This window comes from Struthio camelus, chromosome Z (genome assembly GCF_040807025.1).
Source record: "Struthio camelus isolate bStrCam1 chromosome Z, bStrCam1.hap1, whole genome shotgun sequence".
In the NCBI taxonomy this organism is placed as follows: Eukaryota; Metazoa; Chordata; class Aves; order Struthioniformes; family Struthionidae; genus Struthio; species Struthio camelus.
In genome coordinates, this window is record NC_090982.1 from 88,880,781 (window position 1) to 88,907,176 (window position 26,396).

Genomic DNA, 26,396 nt, shown 5'->3' on the forward strand with positions numbered 1-26,396 from the left:
TTGGTTATTTCTTTCAAAAAAACTTTAATCGAAATTCCATCTTTATGGCAAATGATACACAGTACGGTTATACAAATTGTTTGTGTTACCCTTAATGGAAGTTCTTGTTCAATCTAAAATCTGTATCTTGAACTGAAAGCAAGTATTTGTACACATTGGTATTAAAAAAATAAAAGGAACTTCTCTCTTTTGCATCTTACACTTCATAATTTCCCACTCTCTGGTTGTGGCAGAGAGGGAATAAAGTGAGCTTTTAGGTATTTCCAGGAAAATCCCGTTCCCACTAAGTTCAACTGTAAAATCCTCTTACAAAGGAGGACCAGAATGTTAGCTCACAGATACTACCCACACACCTTTCAGTATTACAGCACCACTTTTGGAAGCTATCACATTTTCCAAAATGCAGCCAAGTAAGCAGATTTTTTTTAAACTCCAAGAGAGAAAAAACTTATATCAACCAAAGAAAAGGCAAAAAGAGAGTTAAAGCAGGAGGACAGTCTAATCATGAGCAAATTCTTCAAAACATTCCATTTGTAAACGTCTTTATTTCCCACTTCTTTCCTTAGGACATCAAGGGCTCCATCTCTGAATTCCTCTGTTTTGAAACCACATACTCAGGTCAGAGCTCCACAATACTGGGAGTGTCGGTTTGAAGATTTTGATCCCTGGCCTGCAGTCTCAGGTGTGCCAATTGTTTGTGAGCCTGCACTGCAAACTGCACCACAAGCAGCAGCATTAGCACAAAAACAACAACAAAAAAGCCTAGGCAAGGGGACAGTAACATCGCACTGCCTCCAAAGCCCCTCAGCTCTAGAATTCCAGCCTGAAGACTCAGCTCTTATTAACGAAATCCTCAGACACAACACTGCCTCAACAGATCACTTAAACTCACTTCCACTGGTGACTTTTTTGTCAAGGTAAATGTAAATGAAAAACATTTGCAAATGAAACAAAGTACTGTAAAAGGAGTATAATTAGTAACAAAAAAACCCCACAAATTAAGATTATCGTCCAAGGACTTGAGCGTCCCAGATGCTGGCACCTTCATATTTTCAAATCAATTCAATCAGAGCAGAAAGTGGTCAGGATCTGAAAAGACTGGGGCCTGAGTTAATAGCACCAAATATTTTAAATCTGCCACAGGGGCAAACCAAATGCATAAATGTAGAATTAAGTGAGACTACAGTCTCCCTTTTACAGTAGCTACAAAGCATTGGTAGAGTGCTGCACAACAAGAAGGCACATAAACGGAACATTTCAAAACCCATCAGGATGGGCTTCGTCTCTCCTTATTTTAGACAGCTGCAAGGTAGCTAACCACATCTGAGCTAGTGCACCAAGCTCCCTTCACAGGGAGGCAGCAACAGGGCTGAAATCATCCAACCTGTTGTGGACATCTGTCTCAAGAGAAGATGAATCATTTCTCAGAAGTACTTATTAGAAGACACCTTTTGACCATAAACAGTGCCTAGGAGACTAGCTCAGATATTGACATCTGCATTGTAAGCATCTAAAGTAAGGTCAAATGAATTCCACTGTTAGTTAGCATAGTTATAAATGCTTCCAAACATAAAACCCATGATCAGAACATTTCAATGGCAACAGAATTCCCACTGTTATCAGTGTCTGCGATTTCTTTTTTTAATTTAATTTTTAAATGCAAGGGAAAAAAGACAGATTTCTATTAAAAATAATCAGTAGAGCTGCTAGCTAACTTGCTAAGGTAGTCTTTCAGCAGGCTTGTTGATGTTGCATTGAGACAAAATAACTTTTGTGAAATAGTAGACAGTGTGATACCATACGCTCTGTTCAACAAAATGAAAAACCCCACCAACTCAATAAGACATGATCCATCTGCTAAAAGCTAGAAAATTAAGTGATTTCTACATTATGGTCTAGTAGTAACAATAGCCTAAACAGGCCTAGTAATTATCTCACTTGTGGTTAGCACTTTAAAAGTGAATTTTAAATACCTTCTATTACTGGGGACAAATATAATGTCTCATAATTAATGCCAGCTAATATTTTCCCTACCACCTCTAGTAGGGAAATAAAAAGCCAGTCTATATTTATAGCTTCACATGTGCAAAAGTGCTGGTCACAACCTGGATTTGAAGGTCAATATACCCTTCAACTTACAGAGGTATCAGTAGGAACATTTTATAAAATAGACTGTTTGCTACCAACCCACAAGCGTGAAGCAGAGAAGTGGGAATGGAGAGAAGCAGTTCTTCAAAGAGAGACATAAGGTCAAAGTTCGCTCCTCACATACACTGCAAACATTGTTATTCTTTTGACATTGATTCATCAAAGCCTTTCCTTGAAAATTTCACCCTTCCATACACAGGCAACAACTCTACCAATGCCATCTGAGCGAGGGCAGCAATGGGCTCTTAGTGTTCCATTTTCCTGCCAACACGACGAGTGGAGACTAGGAACGGGGCAAGGACAGGAGGCTGGAGATGTACACAAGGGCTCCCCGCAGGGCTAGCAGCCACTTGGAGAACCCTGGTACTTTCCATGCCAAGGCGGACAAGAGAGCACACTTGAACCAGAACTGAAAGGTTTAAAGGCGACTGAAGCTCCTGGAGGGAGACGGTTTTGGCTACGTAGCGCCTTGCCACCCTGCTACGGTCCCATTCAACATAGACATTCAAAAGCCCAGTCTCCACTCATGTCCACAAAAGGGGAAAAACTGCCCTACAGATTCTCCCACTGCTTGAAAACCATCCATCTCTACTAGTCAGAAAGCACTAAAAATAGAGCAAGGTGCTGGAAGTCAAAGCCCTGGACAGGCAGCATGGTCTCATATCCTTGGCTTCTTCTGCAGACCTGCCCCTGCTACTGAGAATAGGCATAGAAACAAAGGGTTAAGGAAGACTTCTTTCTGCTGAAGCAACAAGGGATAGCAGCAGTAGTGTAGGGAGGTTCTGTCACTGGAGGAGTTTAAGTCTGTCTCACCATAATCACACTCAGAAGCTGCAGTATGGCAGTAGAGACACTTCATTCAACTCTCAAGACATATTAGGCCATGGGTCCCAGAAAGGCAGGAGGGTACAGCTTACATCACTCCACAACAGTATGCGGCCCACTGGCTGATCAACACAGCACCCACTTATTTCTTTAATATCCTAGGTTTAATTCTTCTAACATATTTTAGAACAAGGGAACCATATGTTTATGGTCAAAACAATAGAGTAAGCCCTTGTTACACCAACAGGGGCCTATTTTCTTTTTAAACAACCTTATCATTAAAAATATCAGAGGTTCAAACTGTTCATGCTTCTTAATTATATAAGCAAATAAAACTGTCCGAGTAGCATGAATTCTGCTTCTTCAAATCTTACGATTAGCTGGTCCTCAGTTTACAGAGGGTCTCTGTCTGAAAACAACCTGCATTGCCAAAGGACTGGCATTTCAGTGCTAATCACATAAACGTTTATATCCAAGAAGCTAACAGCTAGACTAATACTCGTAATGGCTCGATGCCACAGAACACTGGTCACAGCTTTGCTCTTCCTTCATCCCAGGACAGGCCTGGAGTGAAAGACCATTAACTGAGGTGCTGCGGTACTTTTGCCCTGAACTACTTCAGGTCCCAAGGTCAGAAATGTTATGTGGTGACCAGCCAGGGGAAACAAAATCCCCTCCTGTCCCAAGACTAACCTGGACATCTGTCCTGGTGTTGACAGTGAAAAGAGTGTTGCCCTAAAAAGGTTTTTCACTCTACAAAACTAACACTACTTAGAAGTGGATTCAGGCAGTCCTGAGGCATCCAAATGCCTGCCAAAACAAGCAATTTAGATGGATTATGGGTGCATACTCCAGACCCACTGCAAGTGTCAGAAATCCAACAGATGGATTTCAGCTTCAGACTACGGGATCTAAACCTGAAAAAAGCACACAGCTTTCAACACAAGGGGTAGCCTGCTCTCCTCTCGGGCATCTACCATATAATTTACTCCCAATTTATCATCTCAGTTCTAAATGACAGCATCAATTAAGTTAGGCCAGTTCTACCTACGTAGCTCCATAGGTATCCCCCAAAAACCACAGCACTGTGACACAGCAAAAAACACAGAGCACATCTATAAACCTTCTGGAGAGCAAGTCTGACTTCCTAAGTTTACTCAACCAGAGAAAGCCCTTTTAATAATAATTAAAAAAAAAAAAAAAAGATGAGCCAACACGTTCCAACATGCCCTGTTGATGGCTCCTAGACTTGAAACCTAGAGAGTCGGTTTCAACTGAGCACATTCCTCAGCATCGCCCAAGCAAGATTCTTTCTTTCGTTTTATGCTCTCCAAACACAGGGCTTTCCTGAAGATAATGAACGTGTTCTTCTAGAAAGTGTAAACAAATCTTGGGAGATCTACTATCATAGCTAAGCATTCATAGGAAGCCTCTGGCAGGAAAAACAAAACAAAACCTTATCCTTATGTTCTAAAAAAATATATGTTATTTTAAAAAGCATTAGAAGTCACTTGATCTTCAAAACCTATATGAAAAGATCACTGTCAGAAGAGACAACTGGTGACTGTGCTGGCTATACTGTACCATAAGCATAAACAAAGCAAATAATTGTACACTTGACCCAGAAAGCTGAAATCAATGTAATCATGATGAAACCACACACAAAGAAATTCTTGCAAAATAGACAGAAGCCAATTTCCCTGCAAAGCAGATAGAAGCCAAATTATATAAAAGCTTTGTAAGTTTTTTCAGTGCATACTGGGCTCCTGCTAAGTCCCATTAGAATTAGGCAAGATGAGGTCTCTCCATATCTCATAGGATCAGGCCCTTATTTCCCTACTTCCTACACACACTCTCAAACAAACAAAACACAAGAAAAAAAAAAACAAACAAAAACGTCAAGTTCTCCTCAGGTTAACGTCAGTGAGACTACCATTCTGTAAGTACGTAACAGAGAGAAGAGTTCGATCAAACAGTTCCTTTTCTTTACATTGTCACCAGGGCAAAGTTTGTTTCCTGTATAATCCAACAGTGTTCTCCCAGATTGCCCATCACAGCTGTTGATTAGTGAAGAAGGCTTTTGTCTCCCTGCAGACAGGATTTACACAGAGCGGACAGCAGAGGGTTAACTGCTTAGAGCAGATTTCATTCGACTGGATATGTGAATAGACCAAGTCTGCCAGAGCCTGAAAGACAGTTAATTAAAAACTGGAAGTGAGCAAAACTACTCGCATAAAATTAAGAAAACGCATTAGCACGTGTTACAGACTAGTGAGATTGCCAAATTGTGAATCCGTCAGACTGCATTCTGCTTTTTAAGCACCATCTCCCTGTATTTCAGTGGAAAACCCCATTTTAGAACTGCATTGGCATAGCATCTGAAAAGAAACATATCGTTAAAACGTGACAAGTGAATAGAAAACTGTTTTTCTTTGGCAAAGCAAACTTCTAAACTAGACTTTTAAAAACTGCAGTAAAAGAAAACTTTGTGGTTCACAGATTGTTCTGAAACTCAGAACCTTTCAAAAATCTGTGAAGACACCCATAATCCAGTAGGAAACATACAATTGCAAACTTCAACTATTGCAACAAACAACATACCTTGGAGAACAGAGGATTTCCATTAAGAGACTCTGCTCTTCTGATGTTCTCAACTCCACACTGAATCAAACACAAGAAAGAAGAGAAAAGTTAAGTCTGCTAGAACCTTCATTAGCTATCTTTCAAAATCTTCTCTTTGTATTACTCAGAATTTGCCCCAAAATAACTGAATTAAATTCGATATCCTGTTTTTCAATAAAGCGACAATAAGGCAAAATTTCACTTTGCTGCCAAATATCCAATGCTTCCTTTTTAGTTAGCATAGTAGCAGCTTAGAGAGTTCAATCTCTCAAGAAAATTTCCCATCTCTTTTGTGCTGCTAAAAACTCCTTTGAGTCCAGCCAGTTGAGATTAATTCCGAGTTTACAGAAAAAGAAAACTTGCCCCAAATCACATAGCAAAGAGTAACTACAAAGCAAAACTTCAAAAGATTAAAAAAAAAAATTCCTTTGAGAGTACCACTATCCAAGCAATTACAAAAACTCTAAAATATTTACCTCATTTGCTAAAACTTGGGCATACTCAATATCCAGCTCATAAAGTGTTTCAATGTGATCACTTGTAAAAGCTATCGGGACTAACAACATGTTCTTCTTTCCTCTTTGACACAGTCCTTTAATGGTTTCATCTGTCTGTGGACCAAGCCAAGGCATTGGCCCAACCTGTTAGAAAGGGAGAAAAAGAGATAAAATAAATCATTCTTAAATTTTTTAAAAAATTAATAATTTTCTTAAGTAGGTCAACACAGACTAGATTATTCAACAACATCAAGTACGTCTATTTTTGACAACATCTCTCCCTTTATCTATTACATCTTGATGGAAACACACAGTCCTTCTGTTTAAGTCTCCCCAAAAACAGTGTGTGGACTAGCTTTAAAAGAGATTCTTGTATCCAAATGAATTAAAATTGTTTTCAGTTCAGTACAAACCTAATCACTACTGCACAGGTTTTACCTGTCTGTTAAAGCAGTAAGCATTTTCAGGATGCAACAAACTCTTCTCATCCCTTTACTATCCGTGAAGTACTTGGTGCTGACATACCATAACATGCAACTTTAGAACAAAACAACGGCACGTTAGGCATAATGCCCCTGAGATATAAGCTGCTTGCACTACATAATTCTGGTGAAACTAATGTTTCTTGGTGTTTGCAGTAGTAATAAGAACAAAGTGATGGAAGCAGTCTTCCTCAGGAATATTGACATCTGTTTGGATTAGCTTCCTATCATTGAGGATATCTATTTCACAGCGACAACTTCTGCAAATATTGCTCAGAGATCCTCAAAAAGCAACACAGAAATCCAGTGGGTGCTTGATTCTTCTCTCTGACAGACAAAGAAAAATGCTTATCTGAATAACATGAGATCAAAGATTTTCTAGCAGTCACATCAAAAATCTAGTTTAAAATGATGCAAAATCTCTCTTAAAAAGCAAGAATCTGTGGATAAAGAGTATCTGAAAAAGCCAAACACGAGCAAAAGATGAAGGCTCTACTATAGCAGAAATACTCCTGCAAACAGTAAAAAAGGCTCTGAGGTTATGGACAAAGTTGGAAGAAAAGATCATAAACTGTAATAGCTGAAGAGCTATATAGGGACGGAAGGCTTTATATTTTTTTCTTGAGCACATACCTTGGACTGCCACACAAGCCGGTAAGGATTGGAATAGTTCAGCCTCTCCATGACTCCTTGGACAGTAGCTCCCACTTCTTGAGGATATGGATCACCGCGGTTCACTACCTTCAACACAAAGACACCAGCCCTTTTAATTCCACAGGAACATATTTGTGCAAAGTCCATCTAAAGACTAAGATGCATTTGCTACTCTTAAAAAGAGGGGAGAAAGAAACCAAACAAAAACCCTACAGGCAAAGACAAAATAATCATTTACCTAGGAAAACACAGCATTTACCTACAACACAATGACATTATAAAGGTTATAACGTCTTTTGGCATCCTGAGATCACTTCAGCTGTTCTAAAGAGTGGTTGCTTAGTCTGTAGGACACGGACTGCTTCTCACCACTCTTTTAGCAAGCCCAACGTGCAAAGGCCTGGAACCTCTAAGTTTATATGCGCACAAGTAAATCAAATGCAAGACCTTAAAGTCAAGTGTAAATACAGACAAACTGTTAGAAGAGCGCTTGGCCCGTTTTCAACCCATGCTGCTAAACCTCTTCTAAATAATCCCAAATCACGGTCTGGCAGTTAGGCTAGGCCACGAACCATTCCCATCAGGCAGTCTGCAAGTGGTAATCCTGCCCTGATAGGAAGGTTGTTTCATATCGCAGACATGGGTCAGTCCCCACCTCTGGCTTCAGAGACAGAGCACACTAGGTATTCATAACTAACAGCGCAGAGGCAGCCCAGGAGCCGGCAAGACAAGTGATGCTGAGCATCTGCCTTTGCCGCTAAGCACTAGATGGCAGCAGGGCCTCGCAAATGGTGCCAACCAGGGACAGGCCCAGGGCACCACCCACACCCTGGCCTCGACCTGCAGGCACCACCGCCAGCGTGGGACCGCAGAATCCAGCCTGCGCTACTTCTGACAGAGAGCGTCCCCGAGTTCTCTGCTCCCCTCTGAAGTACTCTAACAGTAAGGACTCCCCACACCGGCTTTCCTATTTCTGTTCTCCGAATTAGCTATTCCAGTCTCTCCCCAAAATAAGTGGAAGTTACTACATACCCAGAGTACATCCCAGAGTGTCTGGGCAGTTACAACTGTACCTTTTTAAAGTAACGCACAAACACATAAGAGTTTAAATCAGGGGCTAAAAAGAAATAGAGTAAAATTCCATTAAAATCAGTTGCCTTTTTTCCCCCCAGTGCAGCAGTGAGCTTCTGGTCATACTGTTTGCTTCACACAGCAAACAGCCTGGGGAAATGACCATCTGAAAAGGTGAAGCACATTACACGTGATTTGACTGAACCCTGAGTAGGGTGTATCAAGTGCTTGACTCATCACAGAAGAAAAACGGCATTCCTACCCAACAACACTTATAATGAAGCTGCTTCACATCTACTCTTCCTCCTGCACATGATGGATACATTCTTCAACCTTCATACATACATACTGTTACCTTTTGGTATCAGGATTGTATTTCTGAACAACGATTAGAAGCCATTTTGCTGAAGCTGTTGGTTACTGGCAGTGGAACGTTCAGGTCATTTAGTGCAACCTTGCAAAGATTTTATTTCCATTCCTTCAGGAAAAATAATATTACTACTTCGTAGAGAGAAAACATCAAATTTTCCCCATCTATTATCATCCAGGTTTGAGCTTACAAACATGCGATACTATAAAAGCAGCCATACTGAATTCAACCAGAGATCCACCTAACCCAGCATCCTATCTTCAACAGCAGCCAACAGTACAGATCCGAGTAAGCACGCAGGAAAGTAACAACAGCTCACAAGCCTAGTCTTCAACTCTGGGTCAGGCCTTCAGCTCCAACTCACGGATTCATCTTTTGTTTGTCTGGCACTTCTACAACAGTGGTAGACAACAAGGTACGACACCAAGGTATAACTGATCCTGTGGCATGCAAGCTGCACAACCTTCCAATCTGCTAAGCCAAAGTGACCCTGGTCTAGTAATTTCAGAAGCAACCTGATGCAACTCACAGACATTGGGAGCGAGTGAGCCGAGAAAAGGATAACAACATCTTTTCTTTTGTCAGGTGGAAACAAATCCAGTTCCTTCTGTACATGTTCAGCAAAGCACTGTTAAGAAAAAGAGAGCAAAGATCTGAATCAGGAAATGCTAAAAAGTTAATATGCACTCAGAAATGACTCAAGCATCTTCTGTGTTCTAGGTTGCCTTCAGAACTTCAAAATTCTCATTTCAGTATGCGTGGGGGAAGGCTGAGAGACGGCATGCACGTTGTTCGGGATGTAATCACACAGAGTGCCCAGTCTCAACACCACCAAATGCCCCTGTGAACTTTCAATCAATGAAAATGGCTTTTAGATGCTGGTAAGAAACTGAAAGAATATAGCCAATTCAAACAAACTCTCCTTTACTCCTTCCAAAGAACGGTTCCCTGACCAGGCAGGCCACATGAATGCAACTGCTTGGGCAAGGGGAGAGAAAGTGAACGGGGCAGAGAGAACCATCCTTTTTAAGAGCCCCATTACACTTAAACTGGATTAAAGCAAATATGTAAACATTGCCTCAGAGAAGAACCTGCTATGTGAAAGGTGTCCCTTCATGGATTGTTGAGACAAGTTCAAGAGAAGAACTTTATTCAGAGACCTCTACCCTGATCTCAGCTCACAGGATAACATTGGAGACAGACAACCTCTGTCAACCAACACCTAAAAACATTCTTAGTGCTACACAAAAAAGTAATAGAACACTTCTGACCGCACACTCCCACCAGGAGCGCTTGAACTGAGAACTGTAATACTGCTTAAACACAGCTAGGCTGAGGGGATGTACAGACAGAAAAGCAGCGGCCATCAGTGCTTACATATGGTGCTACAGTAACAGGAAGTAGCTGTCGGGTGGTCTTTTCTTAGATATTTTACAGTGAAAAATGGGGCAGAAACATTACAAAAATTAAAATTTAATTTCCATTTCAATTTTATAATCAGGGACTGAGCCAGCCATCCACTTACAGCCTCCCTTGGGCTTAAGGAGAGATGCACTGGTTGGCTTATCAAAAAAAAAAAACGTGCACGTGTACCCACTCTGTCTAATGGAAACCATCATGTTGTAGATTCTGCAAATATATCAAGGGTTGCTAAACTCTGCTGAGGTGTTTCACTCTGGGTATGAGGAGTGCTTACTAACAAAGACAAATCCCACATCACACTCAATCAGCTTGTCAGGGGAACTTCACGTACTGCAGGCAGTTCCATTTTTCTTTCCTCCAGTTGTTCTTATAGTCTGTTCAGTACACCACAAAAATTGCAAAATCCAAGCCAGAGAACAAGCATTGAGCTCTCCAGCAAAGACAAAAAAATGACATTTTATCTGAAAATGAAGGAGCAAGAGGGTTTCTCTTAATCACTCCTGCCACAGCCACTGCTGTGACTAGAACTACACACCTCTTTGCTGACACATGAGAATCTGACAAAGGGATATGATGTGTACCTGTATCAACTACAGACCTGCTTCAAGCAAGAGGCTGGACTAATGACCTCCAGAGGTCCCTTCCAGTCAACACTGCTATGACAATATGATTTTATGATTTTAAAACAAGAGGTACAGGGTGCTCACTTTCTCACATCATTGCAACAGAACGTCTGGCATGAAATAATCATCCATCTTTTATAATTTCAGATATAGTACACAAGACATGTTTCATTACTGCATATCAAAACGTACCCTCAAATTGAAGCACTCTATTTTTGCCTTTTTTTTTTTTTTAAAACGAAATCATAGTCTAAATCACAAAACAAGTTCATCTCCTTTTAGGATATTCTATACTTAAAAGCCTTTTAAGTCTTGTAAGAAACTAAGACTTGACATAAAAAAGTGATTCCTCAGAACGTTTTGGTTGTATAAAATTATATGGTGTTTTTACTGGTAGCAAACGTTTCTAAAAAGAAAACTCAAGTGTCCGTATTTGCTTTATGAGAGTTTTTTTTTGTTGTTTTAAAGCCAGCTGGCAATGCAAAGATACCAACATTAACCAAGCTAAGAAAAGCCCAGGAAATGTCAATTTGATGACACAGACAGAACGATATGATAGTTGTAAATGAGTACATCTGTCTCCTGAATGCTGAAGCATACACACAGTACGTGCAGAAGAACTGTGACTTTCTTTTTGCAGATGAAACAGTGACTTTAAAAGGATATTTCACGGTACCACAACTGTCCCTGGACAACTCCATATCAAAACTGTTCTGTTTACATGTCTCATTCTGACTGCCAACTTCAAAGACTTCCATACAAACCTATACCTGAATAAGAAGGGGATGTGTGGGCCATCGGTCAATTATACTCCACTTCATCTTTGGCTTCTCCCCCTTTTTATTATAGTAGCGATAAATAGCATTTAAACTGCTTCCTGAAACACAGAGAATTAAGAACATAAATTCATCCAAGGCATTAATAACCTGTCAGATGAAAACAATTCTGTAGCAAACTATTTCAATATTTTTAAATGCTACATATTGAAAAAACAACTGTAAATCAGAACTGAAAACATCAGAAGGGAACAATTATCTCATAAAGCCCAAATAATGCAAAAGCCAAGAATAACTTGCTAAGCCATTCTTTGATTAAAGCACAGTTTTTGCTGTAGTTTCCAAGGAGAGCTTACTCAGTTGTGTTCCTGGGCCTTCCGTTTATATTTTATCTTACAATAACAATGCCAACATAAAGCTATCCTTAGTTAAAAGTCTCTATCAAAAATTAGGCATTATAATAGAATACAGAAAACTGAGTCGGCGATGAAGCTAACAGGAAAGGGCACTTCGAGGAACACAGGATAGACTTGCATTCACACACTGCATGAGGCTCCCTGGTTTTGGCTCACCGATATGTGGCTACATTCACCTGTCTGCTGTTCACATTCTGCTCCCGCATACGCTCTCACCTGTGGTAGAGCAGCTGTATTGTGGATACTGCGTGAAGGCAACAGCCCTTTCAATCCCATCTTTCTCCATCTCTTCAATTGCCTCTTCTGTCAGAGGGTGGACATACCGGAAACCAATGTAGTATTTGTGAGGTGCTGTCAACCAAAGCATAGGAAAAGAAATTGCAGATGAAAAACATCTACTGAGAAGTCTTATTTTAACATCACCTTTCAGTACCCATGAGTCATCTCTACTCAGAAGCATGCCCCATCAGTCAAAATGCTAAACAAAAATTCTACCAACTGCTGAAGTCTTGACCCCTTCTCTCACCAACAAGTACAAAGGACAAAACTAGACAGACCTAAAGTGCTGAAATAAACCTGTTGATACTTCTCCGGCTATTTTTTCTAAACTGCTGTCATATAAAAACATCTTTCATTGGCTAAGTATTTTGCTGTTAACTTACTCTGCTGTTAGGAGAATTTACAAGTGATTTACACTATTATTTGTTTCTGCAGGAATCATCACATTTCTGGTTTTGCTTAGCTTAGTAATAGCATAGTTTTCAGACTGCAGAGAGTTCTGACATTTTACTAGACAAGTTCTGATTTAAAAGTGTATTGGTAGAATTGTGTTAAAGATGTTAAATCAACACTATTACGTTGTAATATAGACCACAGCTACATAAGCGTTGTAGTCTTCCTGGCAGCACAGATCAACCTACTTAGTCAAATCAAAAAAGGCAGAGGGAGGATGTTTCAAGTACAACAAAATAACTAAAATGCCAAAACTTCTAAGGGAAATGAGGCTTTCTTCTTTCTGCTGTACATTTTTGGTAAAATGAAGGAAATTCTTTAAACAGATTGTACATTCTGGGAAGTTTTATTTACCTAAACTTTCAAGTGTAATTAGGCTGCAATTTTGTGAGCCAACCCTGAAACATTCAGCTCTACAGGGATCATCTTGAGAGGGTCACTTTTCAAAGAGGAAAAGACCCTGTACCTTATAGATATTAGCTTCCTATAAGGCATTTCAAGAAAATGAGCTAACTTTATTCCTTTCAAGCTGTAAGCGCCATTGGAGAAGTCATCAAAACAGTACAACTTCAGCGCACAAAGGAGGCCATGTGACGAGGGCCTCAGTCATGACACTGCAGAGGGCTCTTAGACAGAATTACCTCGGATACCAACCATTTGTTCAACACACCCTCCTTTCTCTGCCCTCAAACTCCAACTCCAAACACCCGGCTTCCTTGCCTTCCCCCCCCCACCACTCTATCTTTTCCTTCATCCTTCTATTTACATACAAAATTTATATTTCATTACTTTCTATTCCTTGCCTCTAGTTAACTCCACTATAAAACAAAGCTAAAAACAGCACAATGTGGAACCGTCATTTGATGCAACTGCTCTGGTCAGTCTCCTTGCGAGAGAAGATGCCTTCCCCCACTCTGGATAAGCCTGGTCCGTTTGCACATAAGCCCCTAAGGACAGGGATCGTTGTTTGGGGCAGGAGATTACTAGTCCCAAATAAGGGACACATGTTCTTTCATTTCTGGTTTGTTTCTGTTTCTCCACAGAAGTCTTCGTGCACGTAAACACTTTAGTTTGGAAGCAATACTATTTTCCTCCAAGGACAATGCTTCATGCTCTTGTTTTCCAGCTCTACTCTTTTGGTTAATCAGCCTATAGGGTTTTCTTTGGTGAGGGCGGGGGGGGGGGGGGGGGGGAAGGTGGGGGAGCTTTTTAATAGGGGACAGAGGTTCCTAGGAGAACAAAAACAAAGTTTCTTTTTTTTAGGGTTTCTGGGTCACTAGTTCTGAAATAACATTTAACAGGTTTCTGAAGGAAGCAGATGTGCTCGTTTGGTCTCCAGTCTATACTTTTATGCGGGATTTGGAAAGCAGGTTTAGCTGGCCCCAGTTCTCTGCAGGAGGCAAGAGAGCTCACTGCTGGGAGCAGTCGCAAATAATGACCCAACTTCAGCAGCCCTGGGGGCAGCAACCTCATTAACATTTTTAAATGACATCAAAAAAAAATTGACTAACCAGAGGGAAGACAGTATGGCTCTAACCTGGGAAGGGACATACTGGGAAAAACTCTGAGCAACTAGGGAACTTCTTGGTGTATTCTCACTGTATTATGTTTCATCTTGGAGCACAGGCAGCAAAGGAGAGATTTTCACGTGGGCATATGCATATACGATTTACAGGTGCAGTCAGAATCAGGACTACTCAGATTAAATGACAGCTCCTTCCACCAAGAGAAGACAGTTGCCAATCAAAGTAAACAACGTGGCCTCAGGTCTTTCGTTCTTCTGACAGCTAGAAGGGAATCTCAACTGAAATATGACTTGTAAGAAATACTAAGAACAGTTTGCTTTCTTTATTGTTTTAACTATATTTTAAGAAGGCACATTTATCATTAAAATTGCTAAATATTAGCCTACTCAATACTACCATAAGAAAAACAACACAATAGAAATGGATTTTTGTATCATCATACCTGTATGATTTATTCAAACAGACTACTGGGCCTACCCAATCCTATTCATTAAGGAAGGCAGAATTCTGTTCATTTTTCAGACAGCTGCCTGTAACAATAAAGCTTCATTTTGAAATTGTGTTGTTCCCACCCAGATGATGTGGGTGACGCTGTTTATTTACTACTCGATATTGGTCCCAGTGTCAAAGTGGGACATGTCAAACAGGTAAATAAATCAATTTACTGACTTGCGATATTCAAGAGGGAATTTTACGGGTGGTTATTGATACTGTCTAAAATAAAGTCTTCAGCAACTGTAAATACATAACCAACTGAAAACTCTACCACCCTACAAAGTTAAAATCCAGATCAGGAAAATGAAAGCATGCAAAGTATTTCTTCTTCACCATGCATCTCATGTGTTACCACCACAACCTGCAGGTTATGCATTAACAGTACTTGTCATCAGTGCCCCCACACAAAGTGTTCAAGGTGAGTACACAATAATCCAAAATATATAGCTCAATCTAGAAGTACATTTAGCTGTTTCAAGCTATTCTGAAGCAACACAGTACTTGATGTCACTGCAAAATTACTTGAATTGCTGAAGAAAGTGATTAGCACATTCAAATTTTAAGACTGCAGCTACTGCTAGGTGATAAAGCAGGTCTTTGAACAACGTTATCAGGCCAGATGTAAGAACGGCAACAGCAGATAGAGCCAGATATGACTTCAGAAAAACGGTCACCAAACAAAAGCAAGTTGGAGCGGCACTCTGAGAAAAAGCAGATAACACTTCTTAAGTTTTATCTTCAGAACCTGCTGCAAGCCTGACCCTTCAGAGGCTACTTTTACTAAAAACACTACTGGTTTTGATGCCATAACAGGGCACAGTTTCAGCTCCAGGCTTTGACTGTACTTTCAAGGACTGCAGCTGGAATTAGCTGGAATTAAACTGCACAGTAGCATCTGTGGGGGACGGGAGGGGAGAGGGAAAGGAATATGACCTAAATGAACAAATCTGTGACAGCTGTGTTTGGAATGAATGAAAGGAAGAATTTTGGCCCTAGTCTTCAAAGACTGCTATTTTTCCACCTCTTCCAGACCCTTCTACCAACCTTCTATCTCTAATCCTTTCCTACACAAGTCTGAAGTAGGTCCTACAAAGAATTACAATATAGCTGGGAATCAAAGAACGTGCATTGTCAGACACACAGGGGGATTCCCTGACATGCCAATATTGCATCAGCAAAAGACTGCAAGGCCACAGAAACTGAAGGGAAAAGAATGCTTGCAGCAACCACCAGCGTAAAGCTGCTGAGCTGAAGAGAACGGAGATCTCCCTCCTTTGGCTTCTCTTACTTCAGCATCTTACTTCTACTAAAAATTTTTAGTGCTCATACTGGAGTGGCAGGATGAGAAATACCTGAAGCAAACACGTTGGTGAGGAACTCAATGGGCAGCTTAGTGGTCTTGTTAATTCCTTTACTCACAGAGGCAGCTTGTTGCGACAAGAACAAAAAGCATAATGCAGAGAAACAACTCACGAGAACAAAGGTGACCCCCACGTAGCTCACTTCAGACAGAACAACCATCACATCATTGTTTCTCCTGGCTTCTGTCAAAACAGCGATGGTTCATTGTCTTTTTAGCCTATACCGTGACAGCATGAGAGGCAAGTGACAGAAGACTGCCACTATCCTTGAGCTGCTATGTGGATGTGGAAGTTTGATTCCTAGAGCTGCCGCTTTATTTATTAATATCATGGTTTTAATGTCACACGGCAAGAAACCGTAGCACAAAAGGTAACAGACACAAATAGTCTATCACTTTCAGAAAAAGACAGAAGAGGAACCAAGATTTCTAGTTCTTCACAGCTGCTAACTGAGCATGAGACAATACCAACTGAAGTCTAATTCAGCTAACAACCCAGCTGAAAGTAGTTTTGCTAAAGTGGTGCAAATTCTGCTGTAAATACATTTGAATACATTTAACCCGAGTTAAAAATGGCTTATGTACGAATTTGGTATGAAGTTTTAGGAGGGAGGGATTAAACATGCCTGAATCACAGCAGATTAACATCAGGTGAGTGATACAACTGCCTATGTTTGCACACTTAGCCCATTCCAATTACGAGATAAAACACACATTAACTTAAGCCCTCAGTAAAAGGGCTTTTCCACAAGAATCTGCATGGGTTTTCCATTATACCAGTGCTACCCAAGTACCTAAGCACAGGATAACCCATAGAAGTCTCGCACCTCTTTGCTGTGAGAGAGCCCAGGTTCAAAGAGATTGAGCGAATTTGATAGAGCGGATGGAAATTTTATTCACCTTTCAAGCTCACTCACAGCCAAGGAAGAACTAGCAAAGACAGTATCTACTTCCACCCAAACCAAACCATTTGGCCTTATCTCCAGCTCGTGCCCTTGGGTGGGGCCAACAGCTATTACTCAACCCAGCCCTGCAGTTTCAACTATGAAATAGTATCTTTTCTTCCCACTGACATCCTCTTCAGTCCTGCAGTCAGGCCTAATTGTTGTTACATCTTTTATTCCTTATTAAGGGTTACAAATTCAGTCAAAGTTTCAAGAACTCTGGATACACACAGGCAATAGCTGCAGAAGGACATTTTAAAGGAATGAAAACAGATCTGGGGCCTGGGAGAATATCTGAGGCTCCTGACACCCTCCCACGCGTAACGTTACCTATCGTTCAGGCTCACGCTGACATAACAAAGCCAAATACGAAGGGCTTTAGAGAATTAAGTTCTGGCATCAGAGCTGTCTTATGTAAGACAGTCACTGCACAATCTCCCAGCTGAGCTAGTCCCATACTGGGAAATGCACTCTCAGGATGAAACTACAGGGGTAGGAATTACTGCACTGTCCTCTGAGCCCTGACCGTTGAATATTGCAATTTTGTGGCCGCTGTCCTTGAGCAGTTCTGGAGTTAGCTACAAGAAACAGCCACGAGGCGGCGGCCAGGCATTTCACAGAGGGATGGAATCTCCTGCTGTAGAAACTCAATAGCCTCAGTGCGCAGAACACAAGCAACCAAGAAACCCTAGATAAACAGAATTTTAATGTGTGCATGCATGTGCACATATGCGTGCACTCACACAGGCTCAGAGATCAGCATTCTCCCACCCTACCTCCTCACAGTCAAGAAAACTGCAGAACTACAACTACATGAGATTATCCTGCCAACGGCCTCAAAGCTCCATCTCCTTGTATAATGTAGTCATGTAGGTTTCTTCCTAGGAGAGAGACAGGGTACCTTTAGAGGGTAAGTTTCCCTCCTCCGCCTTCCGCCACCTCTGACAATGATCCTAGGATATGCTGAATCAATCTCTCAATATGCCCTACTCTCACTCGATGAGAGAGGGACCAGGGACCATCAGTTTATGCCAGATACCTAGCTTCTTAATGACTGAAGATATGCATGATGAAACATGCCAAAAGTGTCTAAGAGTGGACATACCCAGGTCAGCTTTTAAACCAGTTACCTCAGGCACAGATGGAGGAGGCATCAGGACCACAGCACGAACTGCATCCAGCCTGAGAAGGTGGGTAAACGTTTCATTGTTGGTTGGATTGTGGTGCTACTCTGTCGCTGCAGGTTCAGTGAGTACGGACAGCAATCTACTGTGCAAAATTAAACCTATTCTCCCATGCAGTCACAGAAATGACCGCAGCACAAAAACATATTCGCAGGCACAGGAACCCCGTGCCTTGCATATGCTGACTTTTTAAAGAGCAAGAACTTTTGCAATATTTTTACTGTGGTTTCTAAGCAGAACACAAAACACTGCTCACACTCGCAATAACAGCAAGAAGCAAAAGCTACTTTAGAAACATACATTTCCAACACATCAGACAAAACAAGCTTTTGATAAGAACAGTGGAATAAAGCAGTACCAGTGTGAGGAGACATTCTGTCCAACAGTTTCACCATGCCTTCTCCCTGCACCGCCGTCCACTTTTTGATTGGTGATCCGCCTCCAATCCTGCTGTATTGTTCCTGGATTCTCGGGGTGCGGCGTTTAGCAATGAATGGTGCTAATTTACTAAAGCATTCAAAAGCCACACCTGTTAGTACCATAACCCCAGTCGTCTCCCTCCTCCCCAAAGGTGGAGTGGGGTCTCTTTAGGAATCCCTCTAAGCTATAGCAGACTAGTAACTAGAACTGTCATTAATTGCATGGCTTGTTCAATGCTGTATTCCATCCCGCTTCTCAAATTTGCTAGTTGACAGTAAACCACAGTTTGCATTTAGAAGTTAAGATAACAATCTTGGCATTCCAACACTTCCCACTATATCCAACACTTCCCACAGAATTACAACACTTTCTTGTGCTAATTGGTCCCAAGACAATTAAAACAGATCGTCACTCTTAAGAAATGTTGAAATACATAACAGTTCTTAAAGTCTGAGCATACAGCTAAAACAGCAACACTTAGCACTGACCCTAACACAGAAGTTCCCACTGTTTCTTACTTTTGTGCTGGAAGCGTCATTAGATCTCTGTCCAAGAAGAGACGGAGTAAGAAATCATGCACATCATCCAGCCTTTCTGGACCTCCCATGTTTAACATCAAGATTCCCGTTTTAGGTTTCCTACAGAAACAAAACAGACATTTCAAATCCTAGTGACGTACTGCTTTTTTAAAATTGCAAGATAATCAGCTTATCCTCCTGCATTTGTCTTCTGCAGAAGTAGCACTCTATTTAAAAGTTAACCCTGTTTAAGCAAAAATATGAACTACAGGCATGAATAGGCAGTGAACAGTAAGAGCAATCATCTTGAAACACTGAGCTTAATTGGAAGTATACTGAGAAAATTAGCTTGCAGCTGAACACTAAGGGAAGTTATAAAATAAGGTCCAAGGAACCATCTCAGTTGAACTCCAGCTGTAATTTTAAACTAAACTAAACAGCTGTTTCCTTAGAAAATAGATGAGCTACTCACATTGGGGTTTTTTCCATCTTTACTTTAGAAAGACATCTTATCTCCTGAGGCCATGAAAGAAGTGAAGAGCCTTTCTACATATAAAATAAGTTCAGCTTCCTCCCTGCCCCCACAATGGGTTTTCTATGTGCAGGTCTGACACACTGTTCAAAGGGGAAAAGTGGGTCAAAGCCAGGCATAAATGGCCAGCAGACTATGAATGGGAATGGGGAAAATCCCTGACGAAATAAGTCTGCCAGTTATATTTTCAACACATGCTGCCTCCCAACTGAAAAGAGATGCCAAGAAAGAGTAAAGGACGTGCCAGAGAGCAGCAGTGCACAACAGAACTACATCTACCTTCTACCAGCACAGAGTCCATCACAAGCCCTGCATCAGGGGCTCATGAATAGGCGAAAACACATGTGGGAGACAGACAGATTTAAATGGAGATTTCCAAGAACTGTTTCACTTGCCATTCTGAAAGCAAGTCAGATGCTTAGGTCGTATACACATTCTACAGCCCAAGAGAAAATGGCAGGAGAAAGACAAAGTTCTACCTAACGAAATAAAATTTAAACAGCAACAAGTTATGTGCTGTAACATCCAACCCTGAAAGTAGATTCCACGACTAGGGACAATGTGCCTTTAGAAATGTTGGGGCACACTGAGAAACTTGATCCAGAAAACAAATTAGACCAGGACCTGAGACTGAGCCAACAATGCTAAATGGCAGGGTGCTCAGTATCATCTCTTTCCTGCATTAAACATGCCAAGTGCTGGGGGCACATAAGCACTTCTGTCCAGACAGGGCTCCAAGTCCCGTCCAAAGAACACCCTTCTTTTTGACAAGAACTCAGCAAGACTAACTTCCCTCTCACTACAGCAGATGGTGGTACCACCTCTTTATATAAAAAGCTGCTAGTCAGAACTCTCACCCAGGAGGTGGAGATTAAAAAACAAAACAAAACAAAGCAAAAAAAAACAAAACACATTTCCACAACCTGAAGGATTCCAGTTGCCAAGATTTCTCACCTCCAGAGAGTGTCACACCTATTTGGAAAGTCAGGGATGCACTGGGGAACTTTGACATTCTCCTGTTAAAGCTAGAAGTCCGATGAATGAAAGGAGGACTCAAAGGAGCCTAAGCCTATCTTAGTGACCAGGAACCTGTTTCCATTCCCTCCTGCCTAGAGGGTTTATTAAGAAGTTGCTGAACAAAAACCAGGAAGCAGAAACCCAAATAATAATAGAAAAAGAACAAACAATAGAGTATTATTTCTGCACTTCTTCCAGCCCATGTCATGGGCCAGTGCCTCGTTTCATTCCACAGAGAACAAGTAAGACAATCCTTGCCTCATAGAACTTAGAAGTGTGAAACATAGAACATAGAAGAACATAGAAGTGTGAAAAACAAGAGGCTCAGCGAATACAGCCAGCTAGATAATGCCCCCCCCCCAAAAAAAAAAAAAACCACACCCCACAACCCTAACCTTAGGCCAATCCCCATGACTGCTGTGTTTTATAACATAACCACTTTTGCTACGTAAGTAAAGCAGCATACCATATCAGAGAGAGACAGAGGGCAATTAAATAAAGTCACACCCACCCACACCTCATTGCAAACTTACCGCGCTTCTGGCTGAATTTGAGGTTTTGTGCTTTTTGTTGCTGTGGCTGCAGCTGCAGCTGCCTGACTTCTCCATCGCACTGGGACCCTCATTTGACTGCTGCTTTGTACAACTAGAGGAAAGATAACAATTCTTTGTTAATCTTGCACCAGGCTGAGGGCTCTCTTCACCAGACACACACTAGTCCCTCAACAGCTACAGAAATACGCTTGGCAGTGTCGCGCTATTTGGCATTTCCTCCCTTAAACTCCAGGTCCTCGAATCAAAACATTTCATAAAATTGCAAGGTTTTGTCTCTTTTTAAATACAGTGTACATTAATAGCCTTTTTAGGTTATTGCCTAGTATCTAAAAGAAACAAGTCCTGGGTTTTTTTCTTTCACTTCCCCTAAAGCTTCATTAATTTTTAAACTCCAACGACGAGTTTAAAACATCTGGTGACAACACAACAGAAACTACCTAGGGCTAACAGCACTAGGGAAAGAAGTATGCCAAGCTACATAATTTATCATGGTACAGATGTACCTAAGCTAGCTCTAAACAGGCTAAGTATATCTACACCACTTCTTGGTTAGACATTCATTAATCTGGGGTCTTCGGTAAACTGTTAGCAACGTAAGGCAGCACTGTGGGCCGCACACAGTTCCTTAGTTTGACCCTACGTTGAGTACATCAAGCAGCAATTCCAGAATCCATCTACCCACGGATGTAGGGAGCCTTCTTTCTCATTACTTGAACTAGACTTTTTCTGTTACTCCTGGACTCCAGCCTCAGCCAAAACATGGCCCAAAAATGGACGATGCTTTGCTTCACACACATGCTTTGAAAAAGCACACTGTAAGCAGTGTTTTGGTCCTCTTCAGAAGTTTATAGTCATTACATCATATTTTTAAGTGCAACAACAGTGTGAATCGTCCAAGATGAAAAGCCTTGTCAAATTCTGCATCTCGGGCTCCTCAGCAGTACGTTGGTGCGATTCCCTCCTTAGACTGTAGGAGTTCCAGCAGCCATTGAGCCCCAGTATTATTGCATGGGAATCCACAGGGATCCCGCTGAGATCTTCTTACAGTTCACAGTCCTCTAATAAGATGCTAAAAAGATGCTGAACACCCTCAAGACCTGCTGAAATCACTGAAAGTGGAAAGCATCTTGAAAACACAGCTTCTTATTTGGGATAAGCTGTGTGTACTTGTGGAATTATGTATGTGTAGTGATATAAAAGGCTGCAATCTCAGCAACTTCATGCAACTTAAGCATGGCTGCTGCCAGAAAGATTCTTTTCCTCTTCAAACGTTTATGTTCTTCTTCCAGTTCTTAAGATCATCAATGCTTCAAAAATAATGCTATAAACAAAAATTACACAGAACTGCAGAAAGAAGCTTCAATGGTAGCACTGATCTTGCACAAACCTCACCTTTAGTTATGTAAAACAAATGCTGTACAGTATTTGTGTGCAATGCATCTTTCTACCTGCATCATAAAACACATGCAACAAAACGCACAGGACATGCAACAAGGATGATTCCATCTTGGTGGAACATTGATCAAAGGGTTTTTATAAATTTTAAGATTAGCATAATCGTTTTATCCTCTGGAACCAAGACCCAATAACATTCTTCTCCCACATATACCCTCATTTCGACTGATTTCAGTACGTCTCCAAGCCGGTGCAGGTACAGCAATGCCTCTTTACGAGCAACACAACATTAAGTTACTTTGCTGTTGAAGCAGTAACTGAAAAAATGAGTTATATTCACCAAACAGTAAGGAAAAAAGCTCCCATTTTAAGGAGTACCTAAAAGTGACTGCACATTCTAAATCGCACTATATGTTTGTATTATGTATATTAACAGCATAAAGATAGCTGTGAAATTTACTTAAGACTACATTTGTTATTCATGTTTTGTTACAGTACCTGTTTAAGACCGGGGGTTCTTAAACAAGGATGACTCTTACATAAAACATTTAAAAAAAAAAAACCTTAAAATCCTGATACGAAGTTTAAAATACCAAGTAAGATACCAGCAAAACACAAGTTTCTTACCAAGGCAAAAAAAAAAAAAATCCCAAAGCCTCACAGTCCACTTCATTTAGATGAAAAACAATCATTATACCTTTCCCTTCTCACCTGCTTTTTTCCAAGTCTCTAAAGAACAGTTTGTAAAACGCGATTGCTAAGCCACGTTATTAAGAATCCCTTTTAGACTTAAACAGGCACCAGAGTCTTCTCAGATTTATTTGCCTAAACGCACACGCTACCTTTACCCGCCCGAATACGCGGCGCCCCTGGAGACAGACTCCCTGTGGCCTCCTCAGCTTGGAAGAGGACTTGGGCTGCGGGAAGGCGGCTGAAGCACCTGCCTGGCCACCCTTTGCGGGGGGAAGACGTTCTCCGTATTGCACTTTTCAAAGAATAAAAAGCACGGTGGGGATGTCCCGAGGCCCCTTCTACAGTACGACTGAAGTTTCAGCCACTGGTCGCTTACTGCTTGGGCGAGAAACGAAGAGAAGAGACCTCGCGGCTCACAAAACACGCTGCTAGCGACACAGACGCCGTCCAGGGCAGCTCCGGGTCACTCAGTTGCGACACGCACCAAAACGCCTGGTTAATCCAGGAGACTTTTTTTTTTTTTTTAACGCGGGACCCAAAAAAGGAGCCACCTTGCTTCCCTGTCGGGTCACAGGTCTCCAGTCAGCTGAGCGAGACACCCGCGCCGGAGCCTGCGGGACGGCCGGGCGCCTCCGGGTCCCGCTCCCGCCGCGCTCCTGCTCCTCCCGGGCCGAGCCGAGCCGAGCCGGGCCGGGCCGGGCCGGGGGGGGCGGGGAGCGCCGGCCCCGCCGCGGCTGATCGCGTTATGCAAAGGCGCTTCCCTGGCGGAGCCCGTTGTGTAACGCGGTCCCGGCGGCGGCGGCGGCGGCCCCTGCTCTCCTCTCCTCAGCGCTCCCCCCCCCCCCCGCGGGCTGCCTGCCGCAGACGGCCGCTGCCCCAGCCCCCCGGCCCGGTTCGGTTCGGCTCGGCCCGGCCCCGGACACGCCGCGGCAGACTCACCGCGACCCGCCACGCGCCCGGCGGCGGCGGCAGCAGCCATGTTGGCGGCAGCGCGGTACATTCCCTCAGGCGGCGGCAGCGGCGGTGGTGGTGGTGGCGGGGGGGCCGAGGGCAGCGCGGGGCTCACCGCCGCCTCAGCCGCCGCCCCCCGGTCCCTCCCCGCCGGGCGGACATGCGCTCGCCGGGCCCGCCGCGAGGGGCCGGCCGCAGGCGGGGCGCCACCCCCGCTCCGCCCGCTGCTCCGCCGGCGGGGGCGGGTCCTGCCCGGGCGGCCGCCGCGGCGGGGTGACCCCGTCCCCGACCCCGGCCCCGACCCCGTCCCCGACCCCGGCCCCGTCCCCGTCTCCGGCCCCGCGCGGCGGGAGTGGGGCGCCTGCCGGCCGCGCGCGAGGAACGGGCCGGGGGAACGGCTCTAACGGCCCCAACGGGCGCTGGGCGGGAAGGGAGAGAGCGGCGCCAGCGGGGGCGGGGAGGGGTGTAACGGCCCCAACGGGCGCCGTTAACCCCGGGGCGGGGGGAGGGGTGTAACAGCTCCAACGGGCGCCGTCAGCCCGGGGTGGGGAGGGGTGTAACGGCCCCAACGGGCACCGTTAGCCCGGGGGGGAAGGGGAGGTGTAACAGCTCCAACGGGCGCCGTTAGCCCGCGGGGGGGGGGGGGGTGTAACGGCCCCAACGGGCACCGTTAGCCCGGGGGGAAGGGGAGGTGTAACAGCTCCAACGGGCGCCGTTAGCCCGCGGGGGGGGGGGGGGTGTAACGGCCCCAACGGGCACCGTTAGCCCGGGGGGAAGGGGAGGTGTAACAGCTCCAACGGGCGCCGTTAGCCCGCGGGGGGGAGGGGTGTAACGGCCCCAACGGGCGCCGTCAGCCCGCGGGGGGGAGGGGTGTAACGGCCCCAACGGGCACCGTTAACCCGGGGGGGAGGGTGTAACGGCCCCAACGGGCGCCGTTAGCAAAGCCGCGTGGGAGAGGTGTGATGGGCTCAGCGCGCGGGTTCGCTGCAGCCCGCTAGCGCAGCAGGTCTCCACAAGAAAGCGCAGGCTGCCCTGCGCGGCCGGAGGCGCGCGGCACGCCGCCGCCAGGCGAAGTACCTTCTGCCGGAGCTGTGCTGCGGGACCCTGACATCTCTCATAAACCCGCCCTGTAATTTGGCCCGTTACTTGACCCAGTATCTTCATGCCTTTTCTCCTTCCCTCCTTGGGTACTGTTGAGGCCGGGTCAGTAAGCTCGCAGCTGCTCGCATCAGCTGTTTTCTTTCCCGATAAGGAAGCGTAGCTTCTCTTTTTTTGCTCTTTTTTAACTATGGGGCACTACCCACCGTTCAGCCCTTGCGCTCAGCCCTGCTATTGCAAGTGCTTTCAGTATCGGAGGATATTCGTCACCGACGCTTGTACTTTGACTTCCGCTTTGGATGTCCAGACTCCCTTTGGACTCGGCTCTCTCCTCCCTGCACAGCAGCTCCGTTTCTCTTCTCGTCCTTGTGTCCTTCTCAGTAAACGCGCTTCCTTCTCAGTATAGCACTGTTGTGTTCTTTCAGTTCCTTTTGTGCTTCTAACCATTTTGATGACTTTCTTCTGCAACCCCAAGTTACACCAAAACCAGCCCCAAATTAATAGCACTTGAGCAGACTGAATCGTGTCGTGGAAGCCCATAACTACAGCTTGATTTCAGTAAATCTTAAGCATGAGAAGGGACGTGTTACTCCTGACTGGTGGCTGGGGACTGACGAGTCTGGCACAGCTTTGATTAACGGACCTGGTCATTTAGCTCCAATATCAGAAACGCACTGGAAAATCTGGATGTGTGAGGTAGTACTAAATGCTTTGCCAAGGATGTAGGATGCTGGGAACGTCGGAAAGGTTATAGCCATGTACAAAAGAGCAATTCTCACGATGACAGAGTAGCGCAGTTAGGACTCGAGACACGCTGTGAAAGCATGATTCAATGCCAGAAACAATTACGAAGTAACTGCAAGCGTGAGTTATAAGCAATGTTAAGGTGCCAAAAATAGAAGCTTCTTGACTGCGAGTGGTGGTTATGAAGAGAACAACTCCAAACACAAGGCTCCAAGCAGCAGAATACCTCAGAGTCCTTGCACGTCCACTCAGGGTTTTTGGCTTATCTATAAGCAAGCTGGTATTACGTGATGTATTTCTTGGGGCTGCTCGTGTGCACTTCATGCG

The 26,396-nt window shown here is 43.6% G+C and overlaps 1 protein-coding gene across 4 annotated transcripts; it reads right to left on the bottom strand.

Moving 5' to 3' along the window:
- Positions 1-25,611, bottom strand: LOC104138475 (ferrochelatase, mitochondrial). Of its 4 annotated transcripts, none has more exons than XM_009666088.2 (11): positions 25,532-25,611; positions 21,168-21,279; positions 19,086-19,205; positions 18,506-18,654; positions 12,123-12,257; positions 11,485-11,591; positions 9,199-9,297; positions 7,208-7,315; positions 6,072-6,236; positions 5,575-5,634; positions 1-5,159 (listed from the first exon to the last, which is right to left on the bottom strand). In XM_009666088.2, exons 2-11 carry the CDS (start codon positions 21,257-21,259, stop codon positions 5,025-5,027), a joined length of 1,170 nt encoding a protein of 389 aa, XP_009664383.1. In that variant the 5' UTR covers positions 21,260-21,279; positions 25,532-25,611; the 3' UTR covers positions 1-5,024. The 4 variants fall into 4 exon arrangements, with proteins under 4 accessions (XP_009664383.1, XP_068783392.1, XP_009664382.1 ...); XM_068927291.1 differs by lacking the exon at positions 25,532-25,611 and adding an exon at positions 25,394-25,520; XM_009666087.2 differs by lacking the exon at positions 25,532-25,611 and adding an exon at positions 25,305-25,441.
- Between the last annotated feature and the right edge of the window lie 785 nt (positions 25,612-26,396).